The 24,999-nt window shown below is 36.5% G+C and overlaps 1 protein-coding gene across 3 annotated transcripts in view; it reads right to left on the bottom strand.

Moving 5' to 3' along the window:
- Positions 1-24,999, bottom strand: part of MAN1A1 (mannosidase alpha class 1A member 1) — a 168,920-nt gene that overhangs the window by 58,015 nt on the left and 85,906 nt on the right. For all 3 annotated transcript variants that reach the window (XM_068551129.1, XM_068551131.1, XM_068551130.1), the window contains one exon: positions 18,190-18,284. In XM_068551129.1, coding sequence (XP_068407230.1) covers positions 18,190-18,284 — 95 coding nt within the window. The remainder of the gene's footprint in view (positions 1-18,189; positions 18,285-24,999) is intronic.

The raw sequence follows: 24,999 nt of genomic DNA, 5'->3' as shown, positions 1-24,999 counted from the left end.
GTGACAGAAGACCAAATTGAAAACTGGACCCAGCATTTTGAGGACCTAACTGGCTGTGAACTTCCACATGCAGGACTTCATAGGCTTGTGTTCTGGGGAAAAGTTAAATATGAAAGAAGTAAAATATAGAGATCTAAAATCATCAGCTCCTGAGAGTGGGCATGGTTTGGTCGTATGTTTTTTGGCTTTCGAGACAGGGATGAGCAGTAAACCTAACTCAGCTAAACTGAAGCCCGATCATGTTACTCATGCTGCTTAAAATCTTCAATGACTTCCCACTGACATCAAGAGAGCTATGAAACTCCTAACAGGAGTCTGTTCTTGCTCCTCTCCAGATGCTGCTCTGGGTCCCCGGCGGCCTTGCCTTTGTTCTGCATCTCAGCCTTACCCTGCTCCTTTCTGACACAGAAATTCTCCTTCATGGGCCCCAATGCCTGGATAGTCCACTCTTTGCTCTTCACCTAGATCTCACCTACACATCCCCTTGATCTCGCCTTGAAAATCACTTCTTCAGGAGAGCTGTCTCTGACCTCCCTGAAATTTGATATGTTTTTGTGATTAATTAATGTCTGTCTCTCCCATAGACTGTAAATTCCATAAGAGTCACCAAGAAAGTGTTTGTGTTTACCAGTTTATCCCCCGCACCTAGCCCAGGATCTAGAAGGAGGAGGGTGGTCACCTGATGACTGCTGAATAAGTGAACAGGTTCCTTTAACTCACTGCAATGGAAGCACAGGTCTAGTTCCCAGACCACTTTCCTGGAGCAGCCAGCACTTCCCCTATTTAATATAACTGCAGCGACTACGACAAATACATAACTGGACCTCAGATAACAAGCACAGAATATGTTTTGGACCACATGTTCCTTCTGCCGATTGTACAGTTCTATGCTTGCTCTACACCAGCCTACTTGCTTTCTTGTCTTGCCAAAGCATTACTGAAACCTGTTTTACCCTATCATTAACCCTTGAAACAGCTTATCAAAATGCTCATGAAAAGTAGACTCTTATTGGGTAAAGAAATAAAGCTGTGTTTTTGAGTCTTAAACAATTTTTCACACAAAAGGAATCTCTACCCAGAGTTTAAAAGGCAAAGTCTGGGACTTGCCTGGTGGTCCAGTGGTTAAGAATCCACCTTCCAATGCAGGGGACGCGGGTTCAATCCCACGTCGGGGAACTAAGATCCCACATGCTGTGGGGCAACTAAGCCTGTGTGCCGCAACTACCGAGCCTGCACACTCTAGAGCCAGTGCACCACAACTAGAGAAGCCTGCGTGCTGCAAGGAAAGATCCCGTGTGCCGCAACTAAGACCCGACGCAGCCAAATAAATAAATAAATATTAAAAAAAAGAAAAAGGCAAAGGCAAGAGAAATGTACTGTTGGGCCACGGTCTGGGCAGTAGGTCAGTGATTAATGGGGAGCATCTGCCACACTACACTGTGATATTCCACTTTTATCATTCCAGATACAATGGACCAAAGATTCATGCATTTACATATTCTTAATTGAACTTCCTTTCTACCTCATCTTCTAATTAAAATGCTTTCGTACTAGAAAATTATGAAGATGTTTTCCCAAAGTGGTCTCTCTACTTTTAAAATCAGCCTACCTGAACCAAACGCCTTCCATCCCATTCTTCTCATATCCGTCTTAAAGTATCCAGATATAATTTAAATCCTTCCTATGATTCACACGTTTGGAAGTCTTGTTTTCTTATCATGCCAGAATAAAAGAATCTAAACATTGTTTAGATAAATCACTGGACTTGGTATACCAGTTTTTAAGGTTTAGATGATGGGGGAGCCTCAATCTCTTCTCTAGCTATGTAAAACAGGAAAAAGAGCAAAAGATGGAACACCACTTTGTTACATATATACAATGGAATATTACTCAGCCATAAAAAAAGAATGAAATAATGCCATTTGCAGTGACATGGATGGACCTAGAGACTGTCATACTGAGTGAAGTAAGTCAAAGACAAATACCATATGATACTGCTTTTATGTGGAATCTAAAAAAATGATACAAATGAAGTTATTTACAAACAGAAATAGAGTCACAGATGTAGAAGACAAATTTATGGTTACTAGGGGGGAAAGGGGGAGGGAGGGATAAATTGGGAGATTGGGATTGACATATACACTCTAATGTATATAAAACAGATAACTAATAAGGACCTACTGTATAGCACAGGGACCACTATTCAATACTCTGTAATGACCTATATGGGAAAACAATCTAAAAAAGAGTGGATATATGTATATGTATAACTGATTTACTTTGTTGTACACCTGAAACTAACACAACATTGTAAATCAACTATATTCCAATAAAAATTAAAAAAAAAGAAACACCACTTTGTAAAAAGCTGCCTACATTATTTTTCACTACAAATTAATGTCATATTTACACAATAGAGATTGACCAGAAAGACAGTTTTGCTAATTATACCTCTATGCATCGTTTTTTGTTTTAGAGGGGAAAAATAAATGATCATATTACTTCTTAATTCACTCAGGAGCTTTCATCTCCATGAATTCAGCACACAGTTATGCAGAACTTTTAGAAATCCCACAACTCAGTGGTATAGCTTATATTTGTAGAAGGAAACAAAATGTTAGGAGAACAAAAAAAGGAAGGTGATTAAACTTGTCTTGGGTGGGGAAGGAACAAGGTAGAGAGAACGGAATTGAAGAAAATCTTTCACAGAATAGGTGACATAACTGGACCTTTAAAAACTGCAGACATATGATCCAGCAATCCCACTCCTGGGCATATACGTAGACAAAACTATAATTCAAAAAGATACATGCACCCCTATGTTCACAGCAGCACTATTTACAATAGCCAAGACTTGGAAACAACCTAAATGTCCATCAACAGATGAATGGATAAAGAAGATGCAGTACATATATATACAATGGAATATTACTCAGCCATTAAAAAGAATGAAATAATGCCATTTGCAGCAATGTGGATGGACCTAGAGATTATCGTACTAAGCGAAGTAAGTCAGAAAGAGAAAGACAAATACCATATGATAGCACTTATATGTGGAATCTAAAATACGACACAAATGAACACATCTATGAAAGAGAAACAGACTCACAGACATAGAGAACAGATGTGTTGCTGCCAAGGGGGAGGGGAGGTGGGGGAGGGATGAACTGGGAGTTTGGGATTAGCAGATGCAAACTAGTATATATAGAATGGATAAACAACAAGGTCCTACTGTATAGCACAGGGAACTATATTCAATATCTTCCGATAAACCATAATGGAAAAGAATATGAAAAAGAATATATATATGTGTGTGTGTATAACTGAGTCACTTCACTGTACAGGAGAAATTAACACAACGTTGTTAATCAACTATACTTCAATACAGTTTTTTTTTTTTTAAATGGCAGAGTTTTGTTGGGGGTAAGAGGGCCCTTCCAGGCAAAGGGGCTGAATGAATACGTGGGGGTTTGAGAGCACAATGCCTATTTGAAGAAAAGCCCTATAGCTCTTGGGAAGCTGTTAAAGATTCTTGACTAAGGGGAGAAAGTGTGGACAGCAGAAGGATAATGTTTTGAGAAGATTACTCTAGCTATAATAGATACATGCATGTAGTCAAATTGGAGGGTAGAGAGATTGGCGGCCGGGAGACTATTTCCAAAGCTACTGCTCCAGACCAGAACTGAACTGACAGGGGCGAGAACCGGGGGATGAAATGAGAATGGAAAAGAAGCCTGGCTGTGAGAGGAGTCAGAAATATTATGGGAATGAAGTACATGGGATCTGATGACAGACTAGCTATCAGGAAAAGTATTTCAAATGTCCTCGGGAGGAACTGAGGTTACTGGTGTAACAAAAGGTCAGTCTGGAAGGGACACTGGTTTGGGTTGATTAAAATCATGCAGATGACTTTTGACAGGTTCAGTTTAGGAGCTATCTGGCACTCAGCAGGGTATAGGGAGTACATTCTGTAGTGAGGACTGGGTTAGAGATTTGGATTAAAGGGTGGTTACTGCCACAAATGTAGGACTTAACGGTAGAATACCCAGATGTTTCTATCTAGAGGAGGCTCATAGGAGAATATCTTAACATCTCTGCAGAGTGGGGAGGATGAGGTGTGGATAAGTAGGTTGTGTGAAAGATGAAGAGAGAAGGACTGATGTCTTGAAGAGTCAAGACAAGACAAGAGAGGATAACAAAGGCCTCTCTCACTGAACTGAGGGCTTGGCCACGGTACTAAAGGAAGCAGGGGGAGACTGAGCCACAGAAAAAACGCTTTCACTCTTTCCTATACCACTAAGACTCTTAATGAATACAGTTTCAAATTTTGATCACTTTGACATTATCACAAAGATGAGGAGAAAATACAGAAGTAGAAGAGTAACTAAGATGGTAGGAAAGAAGAAAAATTGTTTCTAACAAAAAAGGTTTAAAAGAATTCAGGTTCTACATGAAAGGCTTAAAAATACAATCTGTAATTTTTATCAAAGTATCTGTTTTTCATTTGATCCTACTTGCAAAATAAATCTTTTTTTTTTTTTTTTCCAAAGAAAGAAGAAAAAGGAATTCAGGTTCTTTATTCTAAAAGAGAGAATAGAGGGAAGATTTATACATAATCCTAGCTCTTTCACCCAGATAAGAAAGATGCTACGCACATAATTTTCCATTTTTAACCCTTTAGAAAGGAGGGTCTATTTGTTTACATTTATTTTTATCTTTAGTGAAAGTGGGTTTAACAAAAGGTATAGTTCTAACCGAAGGGTACTGGTGAAATTTCATTCTGGGAGGTATGTGGAATTCAACCATACTCATTTAAAACACTTTTAATAACCTGGAAGTGCTGAATGATCGATATAGTACAAAGAGACAAACATGGTGATAGCCTATAATGGCAGTAAAATATTAGGACAGTTTTCTCTTCCCTGTTTTTCTGCCAGGGATCAGAAAAATTTTAAAGCATAAAATTATTTCTTTTCATTGCAACTGTTCCAAACTATTTCAAAAGGAAATCTGAATTACAGAATTGGATATTTATGTCTGTGCCAGACTAGATTAAATCAAATTAATGAAAAATTTGAAATACACATATATTTGGAACTCCTTTGTGGACTACAGAGAATTGCAGAAGCATAAGGCATTAATATTAACTTGTCTGGCTGCCTGTAGCTTGTGCACTCATAATTCCTCTTGCTTCCCATCTCCTCCCCCTTTACATCTTTTCCTTTAGGATCAACATAATAATAAATGTATTTTGTAGCATCTTTAGTTGGAAAAGAGACCCTAGGTTTTACTGTCTTTAAAAAACTTGAAAAGCAAGTTTATTATTCTTATAGATCTATAAATTCCAGTTTTTGAAACTTCTTTTTAAAATATAAATATGAAATCACCATCTCTTTGTCATAAGCCTCAGAAACATAGATTAGCGAATTCTGTAATTTGAAGTCTTGAATCTAGCAAAAATTTAGGATACTAGCACTAAATATGGTGTTCATTTTAAAATACCACTCTTCCAGTATAGACTAACACCCTCAGCCATTTTACTGCATACCCAATCAATATTAAAGATTAATGTCTTTAAGCACTTTCTGACCTATTTCATCTTAAAACCAATAACTCACCTAAAAAAAGCTCTTGATCTAATTAACAACTTTTTTAGGCAAACTTCCACAGTTGGCCCACTTTAAAGTGGAGAAAATTAATACCACAAGATTATGTAGTCTTATAATATTTATATCTAGTTAAAAGTAATTTAGAACTCCCCTCGAAACCAATTTAAAAAATATTCTCAAGAGTAATCTAAACAGGATCAAAGTCCACTAAATATAATAAGACAATATGCCCATTATAAACTGCCAAATGATAAGACATTGGTCCAGGCTTGATAAAGGCAAATGACATTTAGATAGTTATTGTTTATGGCAGTAGCCTTTGAGACAGAATGCAAGACTCTTAATTAGAGTGCAGGAAGAAACTATCAAAGCTGCTATTTCTAAATTTTTTATCTAAAAGAAAAAAGCTTTATTAAATTAAATATTCAGATATACACTGCTCCCCTCCCTTGGTGCTTATGTAAAAGGTTTCATATAAGACACCCAGAGGTTCCTGTAGAGACTACACAGTGAGGAGAGGTCGGCAGTGGAACCCTCACTTGTTCTACAGCTTTCAGCGACTTCGGATGTATTGGGGTTTATGAGCACAGAATGTCACTGATGTACTTAACTTAAAAATCCAAGACTTTGGGCTTCCCTGGTGGCACAGTGGTTGAGAATCTGCCTGCCAGTGCAGGGGACACGGGTTCGTGCCCTGGTCTGGGAAGATCCCACATGCCACGGAGCAACTAGGCCCGTGAGCCACAACTGCTGAGCCTGCGCGTCTGGAGCCTGTGCTCCGCAACAAGAGAGGCCGCGATAGTGAGAGGCCTGCGCACCGCGATGAAGAGTGGCCCCCACTTGCCGCAACTAGAGAAAGCCCTCGCACAGAAACGAAGACCCAACACAGCCATAAATAAATAAATAAAATTAAAAACAAAAATCCAATACCTCTAAACAGTAGAAAAATTACAATATTATAACACTTTGTAAAGGGATGGAGAGTGACTACACAAATATTCTGCATTGAACAGAGATTTTTCTGATTGTCCTGAGGCAAAGTATTTAATTAAGAGTTGACATTTCACAAAAGAAACGTGTCCCTATTTGCTGATGTATTCTGGTACAAGTGGCTGTTTGTACGATGCTACCTACCAGATAATTCAAAAAAAGAAAGAAAGAAAAATAGAAGAAAAGAAATAGAAAGAAAGCATGCTTAACCCATCACTTGAAGATAAAGGTAACAATTTAAGAAGAATTAAAAAAAAAATCTGAGTTCGAAAGAAACTCTAAGAAAAGATCGTTTTGAAATTGGATGTTTATGAAAATATGCATGAATGTGGTTCACCTTTAAAATTCATATTTGTATCAAACTTGAGAATGGAATTTTCTATCCTGTTTTAAAATCTTCCAAAGGAAGAGTTCCAGAGGCTTTTCTTATTTTCTATTAGTTTCTAAGAAGAAATGATGATATCAGGAAAGACTGAAATTTTCTAGCAGAGTTACAAGAATATTCTTTGCATAATTAAAGAATAGGATTTAAAGCAAGCATCATGTTTTAAGAAGATCAGCCAATACCACACTCCTCTCATCAACACAACTTTTTATCTTTTCCACCTGGACAAAATTCAAACCAAGTTTTGAAATAAACACAGAACAAGACCTTGGAATCACTTACTGTATTACAAGCATTAAAATGAAATTAAAAAAAAATACATGTTCTGGGGTAAGTGCTCAAAAATATTTTACTGATAAGACAGCAAAAACGCTTAAAAACCATGGACTTGTCCTGATATAATTGTGCAGTACAAAATTCTATCATGCAACTAGCTATGGTAATTGCATGTAAATAAATGGCTAAAAGTGATGCATTTATACAGTGTTAACATTAATTCTTCCTGTTAAGTTCAGGAACCATAATTTTTATACCTCATAATGAATGAAATTGCCACAATTTTGGTCCTTATTTTATGGTATCCCAATAATTTAAAAATAACCCTTCTTCAGCTGGGCAGTTCCACTGTGTACTTCCCTTTGTTGTTCCAGATGATGACAATTACTGAGGCCTCTATAATGTTTCCCTTGTTTGAGGAAGACTATGAGTTATAAACTGAACACATAGGAGGCTTGTTAGAATTACAGATGTGTGTATATATATTATACACACACACATAAACACACACACAATTCTTTACTTGAAAATCCATTCTTCCCTCCTAACTTAAACAGAGGTGATATGGATGGCTACCACAATGATGTCGGGTTCCTGAAATTCCATAGTGATCTGCTCTTTTGCATCTAAAAGACCCCCACCTTCTCGAATTTCTAAAGGCCTGTCATAAACTTTATCCTTGTAAAATTGATACTATTTATTAATCTCACTTTAACAAACGAGGAAACCAAGGCTGAGAGAAAGGAGATGTGATCACATTATTTTTCAATATTGTTATATTCAGTAAAACGCAGCATCTTAAACACATGGTTTGATGTATTTTGAGAAATATATATGTATTCGTCACACTATTCTTAAGGTAGTGGAGGCAGGACTTATATTCCTGTTCTTTCTGCTGCCATTTTCTTACATACTTACAATCAGCAAAGTTATAGGAATTGGCACTGTCGGATATTTAAAAAATTATGGCAAATCTGTAATTCAGAACTCATTTATTTTCCAAAGTCCATTTGCAGAATGCCAACCAGGTATAAAAAATCACTATGCTGACAGCAGTTTGGAACAGAGAGAGTGGGACAGGACATTTCGTAGCTCCCTGAGGAGAGAGGGCAACAACCCAAGGGCACAGGCATAGAAAAGCAGAGGTAAGAGAACACAAGAATGTGTAATAGTTTTGTCCAACCCATGTAGAAGATCACTTATAAAATCATATGCTTTAAGGGTTTGGCAGGTAGATTTACTGACCTTTGAAATAAATGTAATCATATTTTAAAAGAAAGAAACACAAAAAATCCAAGCTCTTTGTATAATGTACACACACATAGCCATTAGGAATGATATGCACCTTAAAACAGCTTATGCAACTTTTATTGTACTTCCAGGGAGTAGAACAGACATGCTTAAATTTTGGAAAACTGCTCACTGATAAAGCCATTATAGTAATTGCATTGGGTCTGTTTATTAATTTCTCACAATTAAGTCAATAACAGCTTTACTAATGTCCTATTACTTGATTAGTTTTGAAAGTGATTATCTTAAGAACTCAACTTAATTGGAAGCCTCTCAATTTACAAGGTACATTAAACTCTCAGTAGCATCTTAAGATTATTCAACATATGCAGGTCAATTACCAGTAATCACTGTTTTGTACAAATGTTCCATAGAAACTATAGCATGACATGCCAAAGAGGGAGAGTGAGAGTTAATTAATAATGCCAGACTCCAAGTGACATTTCCAGGATAAAAGGGCAACATGGGCATTCATATAAAGTCTTCCTAAAACTGTGTCTGTTACTAAAAATCAAATAATGGAAAGCTAGCAACGCTACACCTTACAGATGAAGATAATTTGTCATGATTGCTAAATCACCAGATTGCACTGCCTCTACTCATGCCCAGCTGCATATTAATTTCCAGGTTAGTAATTTACAATTAATTCTTACTACTGCTCCATCACTTTTCTTTTTCCAGTTAATAAAAGAGACTGCAATCAATAATTGTTCATCCCAGCTTTCAGAACAGTTCAACTACAGCTATTACTACATAAGCAGGAAACATGAGTGGTTCACATACCCAATGAGACTGTGAGGTCTTTAAAAATTATTGGCTGTAGCATAAATATTTTATATTGACCTTCCAATTCCGACTCAAAGATTCAATGTATTTAGTTGAATATTTACAATGATTAACAATTACAAAGGCTGAGAAAGTGCCTTGAGACCTAGGCTGATTTTCAAACACCTATTCAAACAATTTCATAACTTTTAGATTAAACTTTATTAGATATTTGAAAGGTCTGCCCCACACTAACAACGTGAGCCTGGTCTTGAGATTCATCACAGGAAAACTGATTGCTGCTTCATTAAAAACCTGGGATTGTAACTCCTTGAAAAGATTATTCCACTGCTGACCTGTAAAGGCACTGTATGAATTATGTGTTTTGACTTGTTCCTAATCTAAGTTCTGTACACAGAATACAGTTCAAATTGCCAAGGCTGATTTGCCCCCAACTGTGTGAACACAGTGAACAAAGCTGAATCTGTAAAACATTAGTTCTGTGCGTTTGAAAATCTTGGGATGAAAGGCACTTTGAGTTTGTTGCATTCAAATAACTCCGCGTCCTTAAACAAAATTTTCCTGGTGAGTTAACCGCTTAAACAGTGGGGATGCTATGGGGAAAGTCACGGTCATATTTAACAATCCAATCCCATGGATTTTGTACCAAGAATCTATCTGCCAAAAATTGAAGAGTGAGGAAGGCCTCTTAAGAGACTTCCCACACACCACAAGTCGTTTTTTAAAGGCTTTAACCAATCGTCTTGGGATAGATTGTCTCTCAATTGCCTACACATCACCTTTGATACATTACTGCACTTTAATTACTCATTTGCTGTAATTGAGCCATAAAGGCAGGACCTTACGAAAATATACAAAAAATATTTTTCAATATCTAATCCATGGTTGAGTAAAATAACCAGTTTACTCTATTCACACGTCACTATTCTGCCACTGCCCTACCAGAAGCACAGCAGAAGCGGTCTGTGGCAGATGGAGATTCATGCAGAAAGAGAGTGGGTGGTGTGGAGAACTTATGAGGACTCTTAGAGCCTGTGTTCAGAAACAGATTAGATCTGCTTCTTCATCCAGGGAACAAAGGACACTGAAAACCCCATTTACCTGGGTATTAAGTTCAATTATGACCAGAGGAGTGGGAAGAAAGGGAACAGTTCATTTGCCCTTAGGCTCTTCAAATTCCTTCTGCCTCAAAACGCATGACTAAGAAACAGCAAAGCATCCTTTGTCAGAATTACTTGTCCCTTAAGTCTTAATAAAGGAGGCTATACACAAACTACATTTAAATTAACTGTTGCCATCCTTATTGTCCACTTGCAATAAATAAATGCCTTTAGTTTGGTCAAGCTACTAAGTGCCTGGCATGGACGCAGTGATCGGTAGCTTGGTGAGAGGATTAAATGATTCTGAAGAAGCTTAGGTTCTCTCTTCCTCTGGTGGAAGGATAACCTTAGCCTCTTTTCATGGGCCGTGGAATGTCCTCAGATACAAAACAGGTCACCAGCTGCTGTTAATAAAGTCGCTTTGCTTGAAGCAACAAGAATGGCTTTATGGAAATAGCTCTTCTTTTTAACAGTCACCCCTAAGTCCTTAATGAAAAATGCCTTTTTTCTCCTTCTATGCTAAAATGACCCAAACCTTGCTTTCTAATCTTACTAGATTAAAAACTATATATTGCAAGGGAAAAAAGGAGATGTAAACTCTTTTTCGGTAATTAAGGTCTGGAATTAGCTGTTTTCTAGAAGAAGCAACAAACTGCTTAGGGATAAGTGAAAATGTTGGGTAATTATTAACAGAAGTAAATTAATCACAGAAACTGACCCCCTAACCCCCCCACCTCCACCCCATGGATGTTTGGAGTTGGCTGCCTCACTGAGCAGCTCCGAGGTTTAAGAATCTAAACAGCTCGGATGTCTCAGTCATTTCTTCTACTACAATGGTTCTCAAAGTGTGACCCCTGAACCAGAAGCATCAATCAGCCTCTGCATCACCTGGGATCTGGTAAGAAATGCAAATTATCAAGGCTGACCAAAAATCTGCCCAATCAGAAACTCTGTGGGAGGGGCCCAGCAATAAGTGTTTTAACAAGCCCTCTAGGCAATTCCTACATACTCTAAAAGGTTGGGAACCACTGTTCTATTAAAGCTGGGTATTTTCAAACCAATTGCCTAATATATTTCTATATTTCAAGAATTAAACTGACCATCAATGGGGAGCGAAAAGTTTTCAAAGGTAACTGAGAAGAGAAATGCAGCTATCCTTAGGATAAAAATACTAGATTCATAGCAGTGATTCTCAACCCTAGATGAATACTGGAATGGCTGAACAGGCTTAAAAAAATACCAGGACCTTACTCCAAGCCAAATGAAACAGAGTGTAGGGTAGAGAGGCAGCGATGATATTTTAAAAATGCACCAGTTATTCTAAAGCACCGGGAAGGCTAAGAATCACTGATAGAAAATAACCACAGCAGTCAGACTCTTAATAAAAGTAGGACAGCCTAAGAACTAGAAAACAGGGCTATGTGGATGTTTCTGGCAAGAATATATATTTACATTTTCATAAACTAGGTTTGTGTCATATTAATTAAGCACTAGCTGGCATGCGGGACTTGGGAAAATAACATTACATTTTATTGTCTCATACTCTCCTTAAACCTCATGGGTTGAACAGTTCTTATTTCTAGAAGAGATAAGTCACCAATAAACATAATTTGAGAGAGGAATCTGAGTTTTGATCCTATAGGCTTATTCCAAAATAATTTTAAAAATAATATATGTTGGAGCATGAAGCCACCACGATCCTATATGGGCTATGGGGATACATTCTCTCCACACTTCTAGCTGGTTCTACTAATACCATCTTCCTTCCTGACAGAGGAAAATGGGACTCAAGTTTGAGAATGGATTAGAAGCACTGAGTGGCTTAAAAACAGAAGATTACTATAAAAAGGCATCAAAACCAAGTCAGTTTTAGCTATGTCCTATTTTACTGTTTTATACACACACACACACACACAATTTCATAATGAAAATTGAGCACAAAACCATAAATTAATAATAATTCCAATTTACATTTATTTCATAGCACTTTGCAATGATTAATCTTCTTTTACATATTAATTCATTAGATTTCCACAAAAATGCCTCATGAGGTCATCAGGATAGATACTATCATTGTTGTTATTTTAGTTTTACTTATGAGAAGACAAACTTAATTAAGTGAATTATCCAAGGCCAAGAGCTATATTGACAATGTTAATAAGTAGCAGCTTTAACTGTGGTAATAATATTTTGATGTCTGATATTAGTAATTTAGTGCATGTCAGTTTTAAAACCTCAAAGTATGGTTATTTTTATTTCCAGAAGACTATACATGGCCAAATGAATTAAAATAGATAAAAGAGGGAAACCCAATATAATAAAGTATCCAATCAGAAAAAATAAACACATAAAGCAGTTTCGCTTAAAATACTTGGAAAGACTGTAACTTCTTTTTTACTTTTCTAGAGTTGGTAGAACTTATCTTTGAATTCTTAACAGATCCATAAAACATATAAATAAAAGATAAATTGTAAGATGCAGCTCTGATTTTATACTTGGGCTATATAACTGCTACAGAACATTTTTAGGATAACTAAGTACTATTTTACTTCTTAGAATATTAGCAAATCATTAAAGTTTGATCTGCTCATATTAGAAGATTTGTTTCTTGATAATTTTTATATTATTCTTATGATGTTAAAGTATAGAACTGTATTCTGCTTCATTTTAAAACATAATACACCTCTTTCAAATCTGAAACCAGGTACTTTAAAAGACGGTTAGCAAATTTAAAAATGTAGAAGTTTATATTTCAACTGTCAAGTAAATACGCAGGGAGATATATGGAAAATACTTTTAAAAAAATTTAACCTAATTAGACTGTCTTTCATACTTTGTGTCTATTAAAACTCTCCAACTATAATTTAATATTCAAGCATTTTACACCATCAAAGTATTACGAAACACAAAAAGGGGGTTTGTTACAATATACATACTACATGCTTCATACAGGATAATCTTTCACTATTAGAAAACATTAAGCTGTGTACTATTCTTAATTAAGGCCCCATTTCAGATAAAGTAAAGCAATTTGCAATTTAATTATAATAATACACACTGCAAAGTAACTAATGACATAGTATGCATTTGCATTGGATAATGAGAGTAGTCGGTAAATAAAGCTTTACAAAGCAGGAAATAAAAACAGGTGAGGGAGTTGTGGTTCATTCATCTCCTTGCTTACTAATGAGAGCTGGAATAACGATCAGTCACTTCCCAGCACGTTCCTTGATGTGTGCAATAAAATCACGTGCTGTAGACAGATCCACTAACCTAATATAACCACCAGGTAGGTGTCAGTTCAGAGAAATACACGAAGAGAAACAAGTGATAAAGCAGTATAAGCTAAAACTAACTCATAGTAAAGACAGAATAATTACTAGGAATGCCCAGACTATATGCCCTGTGATATAAATGAGTAATGGGAATATTAACCATATTATTTTAAATTAAGAACATACTTTAGAAAACCCCAAATTAGTACATATATTCTACTTAGGCTTAAATTATACCTAGAAATATGGAAGTGGTGAAATGTTTGATTTTACAAACCACAGAAGTGATTTTTCTTCTTTAGGTTGGAGAAATAAAAATGCATAGGGTCTCTTGCTAATAGTAGTAACAAGATCAGACATCAAATTTTAACATTTTCACATTAGAGAAATTGAGTTCTACCAAAATCTAATCTGTTAAATCTAGGCAATGTTTTCCTTTTAGCAGAGGTGTTACGTAACTTACGCATCTTCATTCTACTGTCGTATTGGTGAAGCAAGCATGTTGCTCTAATCAGGTACTGTGTATAACACCCAGGTGTTTGTTCAGTCAAATTACCACTTGTTATCAACTCATAATTTCAATTAACTTACAACTTAATATAGCATTTCTTGAATTGAGAATTTACTATAGATGGAGCAGAAGAGATAGTTATAACATTTTTTTCTGAACAGATTTTGGGACAGACTTTCTAATGCAGGATATGAGTAAATTATTTAGGTTCTCTGCTATTCTCAGTTTGCACAAATACTGAAATCTAATTTGGCTTATTGGTGTTTTGGCTCCAAATACATAAACCTCCCCAATTCAAAATACTGCTTGCTTTAAATTCAACCTGGTGAGTACTTATTATCTCTCCTTGGCACAGACTACCTTACATTTGTCAATTACATGAGTGAGTGTATAACATACAAAATATATATTCTGCTTTACTAACCAGGCTGTAAATATGAATACCCTGAGAGGAAGACCATGTCTGTTATCTTTTTAAATGAAGTGAAAAGAAGCAGAAAATCTTACCTGGACCTAGCATAGAAACTTCATCACAGCAGGGACTAAAATAAATGCTTTTTTTTTTTTTTTTTTTTAACAAAGAAAAGGTAAAGAAACCAATTATCTTTAGGCAAAAACCTGAATACTAGAGGAATGTGAACTGATAATACCAGTAAGTTCACATTTTTTGTTAACATATAGGTGTTGGCAAAGAGTAGCCTCCATAACTATTTTCAAAATTGAGGCGGAAGAGCAGAATTATGATATTACAGACAGCATATTTGCCTCCCCCATCATAATTACTGCCAAGAGTTTCAAAGCCAGTCAACAGTGAATATGGAGCTTTTCTAAAAAGCACCCTTGAGCACTTTTTTCTCTTGGGCATCCTTCTATAGATACTCCCTTATTCTGAGAAGTTAATTAAAATATAATTTTGCCAGACATATTTTTCCCCATCTCCTTTGAAACTTCTACTGGTGACAGGCTTCAGAAAACTAGAAAATAAGCTCTATGCCAGCTGTCCCTTGTCCCCTGGCCCATACTGTGAAAATACAGAGATTCAGAGAAAACAGCATATATGTACAGGCTGACATCAACAGCACATCCTGAAATCTAATTATTGCAGTTAAATATGAAACACTGTTTTTGTTCCCTAGAGAAAATTCTTCAAGATGATAAATCAGTTTCACAGATGGAAGAAGAAAGGATTCCATGAGAGTACTTGATTGGGCAAAGGGATAGGATGAATTTTAGTGGGTTGATATTACTATTAATTTTGCCAAGGTTTATTGTATAAATTTGGGTAAGCCACTGCTATTTAGTAAATGGAATTGAGAGTGGCTAAAATATATAATAAAAAATTCATACAGGTTGCCAGGAAGAAGTTAAAAGTGTTCCTGTCAGTTGTAAAATGGTCACCTAATTTCCTCTAGTTTAACATGAAAACATCAGAGAATACATAAATGAAATGGCACATTATTTTTGACCCAAAATAATTTTCCTGTAATATTTGAAATTAAAAGTTCTAATGTAAAATAATGTAAAATACTATACTGTAAATCCAAAATAAGGTCTTAAGAAAAAGCTAAAGCCCTAGTTAATGAATTTTCAGGAGATACAGATAAAAAAGATAGCAGCAGATTCAATACTGAATAGTTTTTAGAAGTATTCCTTTATGTACTGAAAAATATCTCCACTGTACACAAAGGATAGATATAACTAAGGAAAAAATCCTCTTGGCTGTAAAAAATAAACACTACGTTAAATATGCTTTAAGACAATCTAATTTCTTATGATGATTTCAAGAGAGGCTAGAATTAATTAAATGATATCAGCACCTTACAATAACTAACTGAACTTTTGCAAAGATGTAGGCCCACACCTCTATTAGTTTTCAGAGGCCTTTATCTAATTCCATTACCTTCCAGGAAGCAATAAGAACTAGCTCCACAGCATTTTAGAGTAGAAGGCTGGAGTGATCATTCACTCCAGTATTTTAAACCTGGGGGGCCCTTAGGTCCTAGGTGGACTCCAATGGTACTGTTAGCTTTTGGAAACTGAGTAAAAGTATGTGTCCTCAGGAACATGCATTTTATGAGGAGAAGGCCGTGGTTCATCAGAATTCCAAAGTGGGCTATAAACATGAAAAGGTACAAAAAAACTAGTTAAGTAGCCTAACTTCCAGTTTACAAATAAGCCTGGAGAGTTAAAATGATTGCTCTAAAGACAAACCTAGAATAGCTATAAAATACCTAGAACCAGGTCTCTTGATAACCAATTAACTCAGTGTACTATAATGCCCATATCATTCTTCTCAGAGGGTAAGTAGGAAAAATATCTGTTAAATATGCACAGTGTTTTCGTAACTGGATCTTATCTCAAGTAACAGAGAAGTTTCTAGGTCAGAATACTACCTATAAATACAAAGTCTGAAGATATGGAAGGCAATATAGGTGATCTACATGAGCCCAAAAAAACCCTCATGGATCCCCCAACACCGTGCTGCCTCCAAGCCAAGCATATATGCCCACTTTCACCTTAAGACAGCACAGCACATGCCATTGATCTCCAAGCTGACAGAGAAAGCCTTAGGAGTCCAAAGGGAAGAATGGATCCTGAGCTATCACATTACGCAATAGAGAACTACCTCAGTTTAACATGGCCCAGGGGTTTGAACTCTCCCTGGCTCACTGCCTCAACACCCCTGCCTCTGCCCCAAACACACACACAGAGACACACATACATATATAAAATTATAGGCAGGTACAGCGTGATTTCAAGGTATAGATATGTAACATACAAATGAAAACAAAGCATGAATTTAACTGATTTATTAGCCAATTAATTTCATGATTTTTCATTATTAATTTTAGGAAGGACTGTCACTAAAATAAATAATTAGGAAGAACTGTGCATTAATCTTGCCAAGTCACCCTGTGCATCCTATTGCCATTTCTAAAACGAGAAAGCCATTTAACTTGTGCCTATGAATCAATGTGTGTATAAACATCTAAGTACATATTGTAGCTCTACCGTTTACATATGGTATGATTTTAGGCAAATGACTTAGTCTCTCTGTGACTCAAGTTCCTGATTAGTAAAACAGAGATAACAGCAGTACTGACCTTACTGGGTTGTTGTGAGGATTAAATGTGGTAATATGGGTAAAGTACCTAGAATAAACCTTCATATTTTATGATGACAAAATAGCTGTCATCATTGTCATCCTCACAATCATCACAAAGAGACATATATGCAATTAATTAGTTATGGAGAAGAAGGAGTTAAGAAGGAAGCTTAAGATAAAATTGTTTATTAACAAAATGCTCAAGCTATCATGAAAATTCAAACTACTTCTTGGGAGAATACCAGAAAGTCTATTCGGCCCAGGTGTTTCTTGGGGCCACATTGCCATGGACTTGGCATGCCAGGGTTCTCCACCCAAATGGGATGAGAAGGATGGGTTGATCTGGGCCAATGGAGCAGTCCCCTTCCCTCCTTACAACTGTGGGTGAGCAGCGTCAGGTGCTCCAGTCTCAGTTACACCAACTTGTTGTGTGGGAGACCTGATTAGTCTAAATGTTGTATCTCTGCAATATCTCTGACCAGCAGCTTAACTGAAGGGAAGTGATCTTAGGAACTGACTTCTTTGAAAGTGAAATGCTTTGATGACAATTTTAAAGATAATGGGATGCTCTTGGAATTTATGGAGACAGTATGCAACATCACCATGAAACAGTGAAAACCTTGAATCATGTCTTGTGTGCATGACTCTCTTGGGGTCATTCGATCCCATGATGGGAACCCATCTAAAGCCACGGAACACTGAAAAACACTAATAACTTCCAACCCAAAGACAGACACCAAGACTCCCAATGGTGTTAGTCACCAACATCATTCAAGTAATTATCCATCCGGTGTCTATCTGTTAGACCACAATCTTGAATATGTCAACTTAAAACATGTTGTCGAAAATGAAGAGTTTTACCTTTTTATATTCAGCAATGCCCAAGGTATTCCAGAGGGAGTATGAAATGCAGGTAGCAATTTTACCCCAAGTTCCACTGCTTTCTTTCGAAATATCTGAAAAGTTAAACAATTAAGTGAGCTACTGTTGAAAGAAAAACAAAATGTGCTATTCTACTATCTCACATTGAGCATGTTTCTACTTAAAATTTTTTTGATATGAAAAAATAAAAGTTTCCCAAATTAACAGAATTACCTAGGAAAGTAAGAATGGTCCACAGGGGCCATTGTGCTGTGCAGTATTTATTACCAATCTTGGTTGCACGAAGAATCATGTGGGGAGATTTGAATAATACTGATGTCTGGGTAGCACTCCTACGATTCTAATTTCTATGGCTTGGGGCTCCCAGGTGAGAATTTTTTAAAGCACCACAGGTGGTGTCAAGTGATTCCAATGTGCAAGCCAGGGGGGGAGAACCACTGTTGCTGGTGAATAAGTCTTGGATTGAAAATCAGGAGCTCTGGTCCTGTTCTGGCTTCACTTATTTACTAGGGCACAGAGAAAGGATAAGTTGTAAAAAGACATATTATTACAAGTAATCTATACATCCTCTCAGCCCTGTGCGGTTTTAACTTCCTCTTATGTTAAGTGTAGGTGATATGGAAGATACAAAGTTAAATTTGATACAAATTTCTGCCAATAATTTAGTAAAGAAGGCAATATATGCACATAAATATCTGGAACACAGATAAAATGACTGCATAACATAAAATCACCTAGGAGTTCAGATGAGTTCAGTAAGGCTGTATGGTGGAGATGGCATTTAGATGAGGATTGTATGCAGCGTGTAATGGGGGCTAATGATGCTAGAGACAGGCTGAGGTGGGGGGAGTGGAGGGGCATCCCTGAAGGTATCAGTGTAAGCACAGACACAGGCAAGCGGGGGCCTGCAGAAGAAAATGGAATAAGTCAGCTTCCCTGTCCACAAAAAGGGGGAATACTGGTAAATAAGGTCAGGTATACATAGCATAGGCCCAAATCATGAAGGCTCATAAATGTAAGGCTAAGAATTTTATCCTATTAAAATGGAAAAATATTGAAAGTTTTTGAGGAGCCAGTTCACTTGAGCAGAACTGTGCTTTAGGAAGATTAACTAGATGACATCCCTTCACAGTTTTAGGTCCAAAGAAAAGCACTAAGTTAATTTACTCATTGAAGGAAGGACTGCTACAGCTTTCCCCATTATAGCTATGGCAGCAAGCAGCTGCCTTGTCCCTTCTCCTTGCCATACTGTACGACTGAGCGTGGTGGGCTGGGAACTTACTATTTCCTCTGCCTCTTCCTCTAACAAGGGAGATGTGAGAAAGGTTGGGGAAACCCTGAAAAGCATGGAGAATGAAAGCAAAGTCCTCTCCCAGCAAGGGAAAGCATTCATTAAAGCCACTGTCAAAGAAGCCTTGTGTGGCTTTTCCAGAGGAAGGAGTTTCAGTCCTTAACTCCTGCTTTAAGACCCGAGCCTCCCCACAGAGAAATCCAGGCACGGGGCTTCTGGGCTGAGGAGAATTCAGTAATACTGATATTGATGCTGTTTCTGAAACCCTACTCTTTTGGAATCTAACTCTTACTTTGTAATGAAAGTTGAGGAAATAATGAGTTTTAATGTAAGAATTTGGCTGGCAGTCAATTTAGATAAACTAGCATTCCTGGAATACAAATGAGGACACAGACATTTGTAATATATAAGGCACTAAAAAATAAAGATACCATTTTTTTCCCCGCAAATTATTATTATAACTCTTTTTGAAGTGGACAATTTCCTGTTTCTCAACAGCAAATGGTGAATGGAAGAAGAGGAGAAAGACAATAAGCCAAAAGGTATATTCTTCCTTTCCTGTCTCTGTCATACCCTAGAGAATTCCAAGGTCTCTTCTGCCATAAGGGATTATCCAATCACTGCCCAGCCATCTGCTGACTTTCTAGTTTCCACCCAGCTTTTAAAACTGTTAATTAATTAACTCCTTTTCAAGAAACTTACATAAGACAGAAGTCAGACTTGTAATTAAAACACCATCATGAATATTATAGCCATATGGCATGAGAGTTAAGGGCTCAGGCTTTGAAAACACAATGCCTATATTGGAATCTCAGCTCTACTTCCTCAAATTGGGTATAATCTTGGGCAAATTGCTTAATCTACCTGTGCCTAAACTTCCTCAACTATAAAATGGGGATAACAATAGCATTTGCTATTTTAAAGGCTGTGGAAAGAAACTGAATGAACTATTATATTTAAAGACCTTAGGACACATAGTCATCACTCTAAAAGGTTAGTGGTAGTTTTTATGGTAAAATGATAAAGGTATTTCCCCAAGAACTTTCCCTATTTACTGCCTGAAATTCTTTCTTGTCTTTAATCCAACTGCTGTTTTGGTACGTTCTACTTGGGTTCTCTGTGTGCGTGAATATATATTTTTATAGACAAATATACTGGGTTGGCCAAAAAGTTCGTTCGGATTTTTCCATAAGATGTTCTGGAAAAACCCAAACGAACTTTTTGGCCAACCCAATACATATGTGTGTGTGTGTGTGTGTGTGTGTGCGCACGTGCACATGTATGCCTCCCCCACCCCCAAACACACACTCTTCATCAAAAGCATTCATTCTCAAGAGCTATGCCTTTAGTTCTCATCACTGCATTCCCAAATTCAACTTTCCATCTTGACTCTAGCTCTGCACCTCTACTTCTGTGCTCACATCACAATCTGGGCTCCCTGTTGTCTTTTGGAACTTAAGGTATCCAAGGTGAAATCAATCATTTAACGTCCAAGGCAAATGTCCCTAGTTCCATCACTGACACTACTGGTCAGCCAGTCCCTGGGGCTCAAGAGAGCATGCATTTTGACTTCTGATTTCTCTCTTCAGTTATTAAGCATCAACATTAAAGTTCTTGGCAACATCGCATATACAGCCCATTCCCTTTCTGTGATACGAGCATAGTCCATTCATATTTTCATCACCAGGTACAATGAAGGGCATGACAGCAAAGAAGGTCCTCTTACCTGGTTTCCCATTCTCCAGGATTTCCCCTCCTGTCTCCATTGATCTGTATCTATGTTATCTGATTTCTCTTTTTACCATACAACTTTCTTATTCAAGAAACCATAATAATTCCCTCTGTTGTATGAAATGTCAAGTCAAAAATGATCTACTGACTTTTCATGACCTCTATGAATCAGACCATCTATTATCTTCTATTTTTTCAAAGACCATCCTGGCTGAAGCTTGAGTCTTCAGGGTTTCAAGTACTCATTCAAGTTCAGTCTACCGCAGTATCTTTGTTAAAAAATGTTTTTCCCCTCAGATCTATTGAGATATAATTGACATACAACATTGTGTAAGTTTAAGGTGTAACACATGACGATTTGATACATGTAGATATTGTGAAATGATTACCACAACAAGGTCAGTTAACACTTCCATCTTCTTGCATAATTATCTTTTGTGTGCATGTATCATGCCATCTTAGTATACTTATTTACATAGTTCTCTCATCCTGAAACACGCTGTTCTGCCTCCTGTTGGCCAATCCAAATTCACTCATTCTCCAAGGCCCAGGTCAAGTCCCAACCCCAGGCCAAGATCTTTATCTTCTGTGAACTTCTACACTGACAACTGGCATCACAAAATGCAGCATTTGATTACAGAAGGCAAGATCCAAATATCTCAATGTTTTCTCGTGTTATTCTCTTGTACCCTCAAATAATTTTCTTTTCTTTAAAAGTAGAGAAAAAAAATCTCCATTTCTCCTTCATTGTCTATTATACATATCCAACCCAAATTTGGTCATTTTGTATTAAATTTATTGATATCACCACATTATTCCTATGAGTGGTAGGTGGGAAGTTTTTATAATCTCAGTTAACAGACAGGAAGGAAACAGCAACCCTTTCCATCTTGAGGTTTTTGTCTTTGCTGTTTCCTCTGGCTGCAATGCCCTTTCCCTAGCTCTTTGCATGCCTGGTTCATTCTTAACTTCAGGAATCCGCTTAAAAGTCCCCTTTTAAGAGAGGTCTTTCTTAACAACCCCACATAAAGTTGGCCATTCTCATTTATTGTTTATCATATTATCACCTTGCTTATTTCCATCCCACTATTTATCACATCCTAATTATCTTATTTGCTTGCTTGTTGATTGTTTGACAACCACACTAGATGTAAGCTTCATGAGGGCAGGATTTTGTCTTGTTCTAGCATCCAGCAAAGTAGCTGGTACTCAATAAATGTTCATCTAATAAATGAATGAATCAATCAAATATTAATAAATATATCTGGAGCACTGTAATGAGAAACCACTAATAGTCTAGTATTTGCAAAGTGTTCTATTCTATTCCACGAGTTTCTATTGTCTGCAAATAAATATATCAAGTATTCTGCAGTCTCAACCTTGGGCACAATTACAAAATAGTTTTTGGATGAAAACATTAATTAACCTATTGATGCTTTAAATGAAATCATATGTTGGCCTAAATCAATTTCAATTCTTAATATTTGATTTGTTACCTCCTCTTGAGACATGAAGAGGTTAGTTACTTGGAGGAGGAATCCAGATTCTCAAAGAGAACATCTTTCTACCCAAAATGGTGAGTAATAAAACTCCAAACTAGCTAACAAAGTTAATATTGTTAAAAGAATGAAGGAGAAATGTCACAAATCATTCTAAAGAGCAGTTAAGTTTTAACTAGCACATCTTAGATAATGTGCTCAAAAGTAAATGACCACAAAAAGCACACTAAATGGTACTTCACTGCCCCTTCAAATGGGGCAGGCATGCTGGAGGGAGCACTGGACCCAGGCCAGCACTTGGATCCTAGGATTGGCTCTACTACAGTTCAGTGGGAGACCTGGGCCCATCACTTAACTTTTCTGGTTCTCAGCTTCCCCAGTGAAATGGGAGAGCAGGGCTGATAATTTCTAGTTTTGATTTATTCCTGAAAAAACTAGTATCAGAAGTCACAAAGCTAGTACTAAAATGAGACTGGCAAAAAAGCAAAACTATCATAATGTTTTAGATAGAAAGTGTTAATTTGCCACCCAATTCTTAGTCAATCTTGGTTTCCAGGGTTTGTTGGTACTTATATTTGGCGGGTGGGTTTTGTAAAGTTAAGAGGGCAAGATGAAAAATGACAGGTAATAAAATGTAATCTGTGCTGATAATAGAAGACATACTCTTTTTTTAAAAAAATGACCATTAAAACTAAATAGGGTTTTTGGGCAACTTGTACCAATCAGTTTGAAATGGGCAGACATCTAATGACCCAAAAGGAATCTTCAAAAAGATTCCGCATTATGGAGATTCTGATTACATTCACAGAAAAAATCAAAACTAATAAAATTTGCTGAAAGAAGGGTGGTAAAATGTTATGAAATAGCTTCTAAATAATCTTTCAAGCATGTAATGAATAAATAGGTTTAAATAAAAACTTTTATGGTCTCAAGTTAAGAGTTTCAAAATGACTATACCTAAACTGTATCTTTTCATTATACTTAAATAACATCATCACAGTCTTATTGCTGTTTTTGATCAAAAGTTTAAAAAAACTTCAGATTTTAGAACCTACCAAATAAAAACTTTTATCTTCTTACTTTACCCTTACAGATAGGATTAGACAAGGCTGTAAACAAGATGTATGGCTTTCTTTGCCTTTCTAGTTTGCAGATCCCCGAAGAACTGTACAAGAATATTTACACACCAGAGCGAAGAGTAAGGAAAGAAGAAATGAATAAGAACAGATGGTTCTGGAAAGAACCAGTTTCAGTTCAGACATGCTTCGGTTTGAAACGTACAATTAATATCAAAGCCTTTCTTCAAATGCTCATGCTGAAAACTTCACTGTTAAAAGATCAAACACTAATTCCCCATTAGTACAAGCAGAGTTTACCTTTTACTCATTTTTGCTACATAAAGCTTTCAGCACAAAATGCCGTCGATCTGATAAATATCTTTGGCTGAAAATAACTGAAATAACCCACATATCATTAGCTGAGTTGATTAACGCACGTAATATGGGCCAAATTTAATCACTCAACCAATAAGTACTTATTGAGCTACTCTGGCTTTTCAATTTAGAGTGGAACCTTAAAAGTTTTAAATATTTGAATAAAGATATAAAAATGGTTAATCCAGGAGAAATTTAGAGCTGGAAGGGACATCAAAGGTCATCTAGTTATATAACCTTGGTTTACAGATGAGGAAACTGAGGTTCAGAGAGGCCCTATTCCCCTAATTAAATGCTCTGATGTGGGACGGTTTGATGACAGCTATAGCCAAGTGAATGCCAGATTCATACCATCTCAGATACACGTAATTCTTTTGATCTGGAGGGATCTCCCCTGTGAGTCCCTTATATGTAAGTGTGTACACATCTTTCACTGCCTTTCTAACTTGTGCATTCTCTTTAATTAATCAAAACCCTAAACTGAAGTTTCTCTAAATTAAATGATTTGTTGTATTTGTCAAACTGCATTATGAACTTCATTATTAAAATTTATAAATTTAATTAGATGAGAACTTTTGTCAGCTGTTTTGTTTTTCTTCCCTGTGATTCAGTACAATTCAATTTTTAGCCTCTAGGCCATTAGATGAAGAGAGTATTCTTCACTTTTCTGAAAAATTAAAGCATTAAAATCTCCCCAACTTGTTTATTCAAAATAACAAGGATATGCATGCTAACCTGCCAGTAATCATAGGTTATAACCAAGAAGAATCAATATAACTGTACCTTAGACTTGAGTTTCTAATGTATGAAAGCACAAAGTTTAAGTGAAAGAAAA

The sequence above is a fragment of the Eschrichtius robustus genome, chromosome 9, assembly GCF_028021215.1.
Source record: "Eschrichtius robustus isolate mEscRob2 chromosome 9, mEscRob2.pri, whole genome shotgun sequence".
Taxonomy (NCBI): Eukaryota; Metazoa; Chordata; class Mammalia; order Artiodactyla; family Eschrichtiidae; genus Eschrichtius; species Eschrichtius robustus.
The sequence above is the reverse complement of the archived record's forward strand: the minus strand, read 5'-3'. Positions and strand labels throughout refer to the sequence as shown.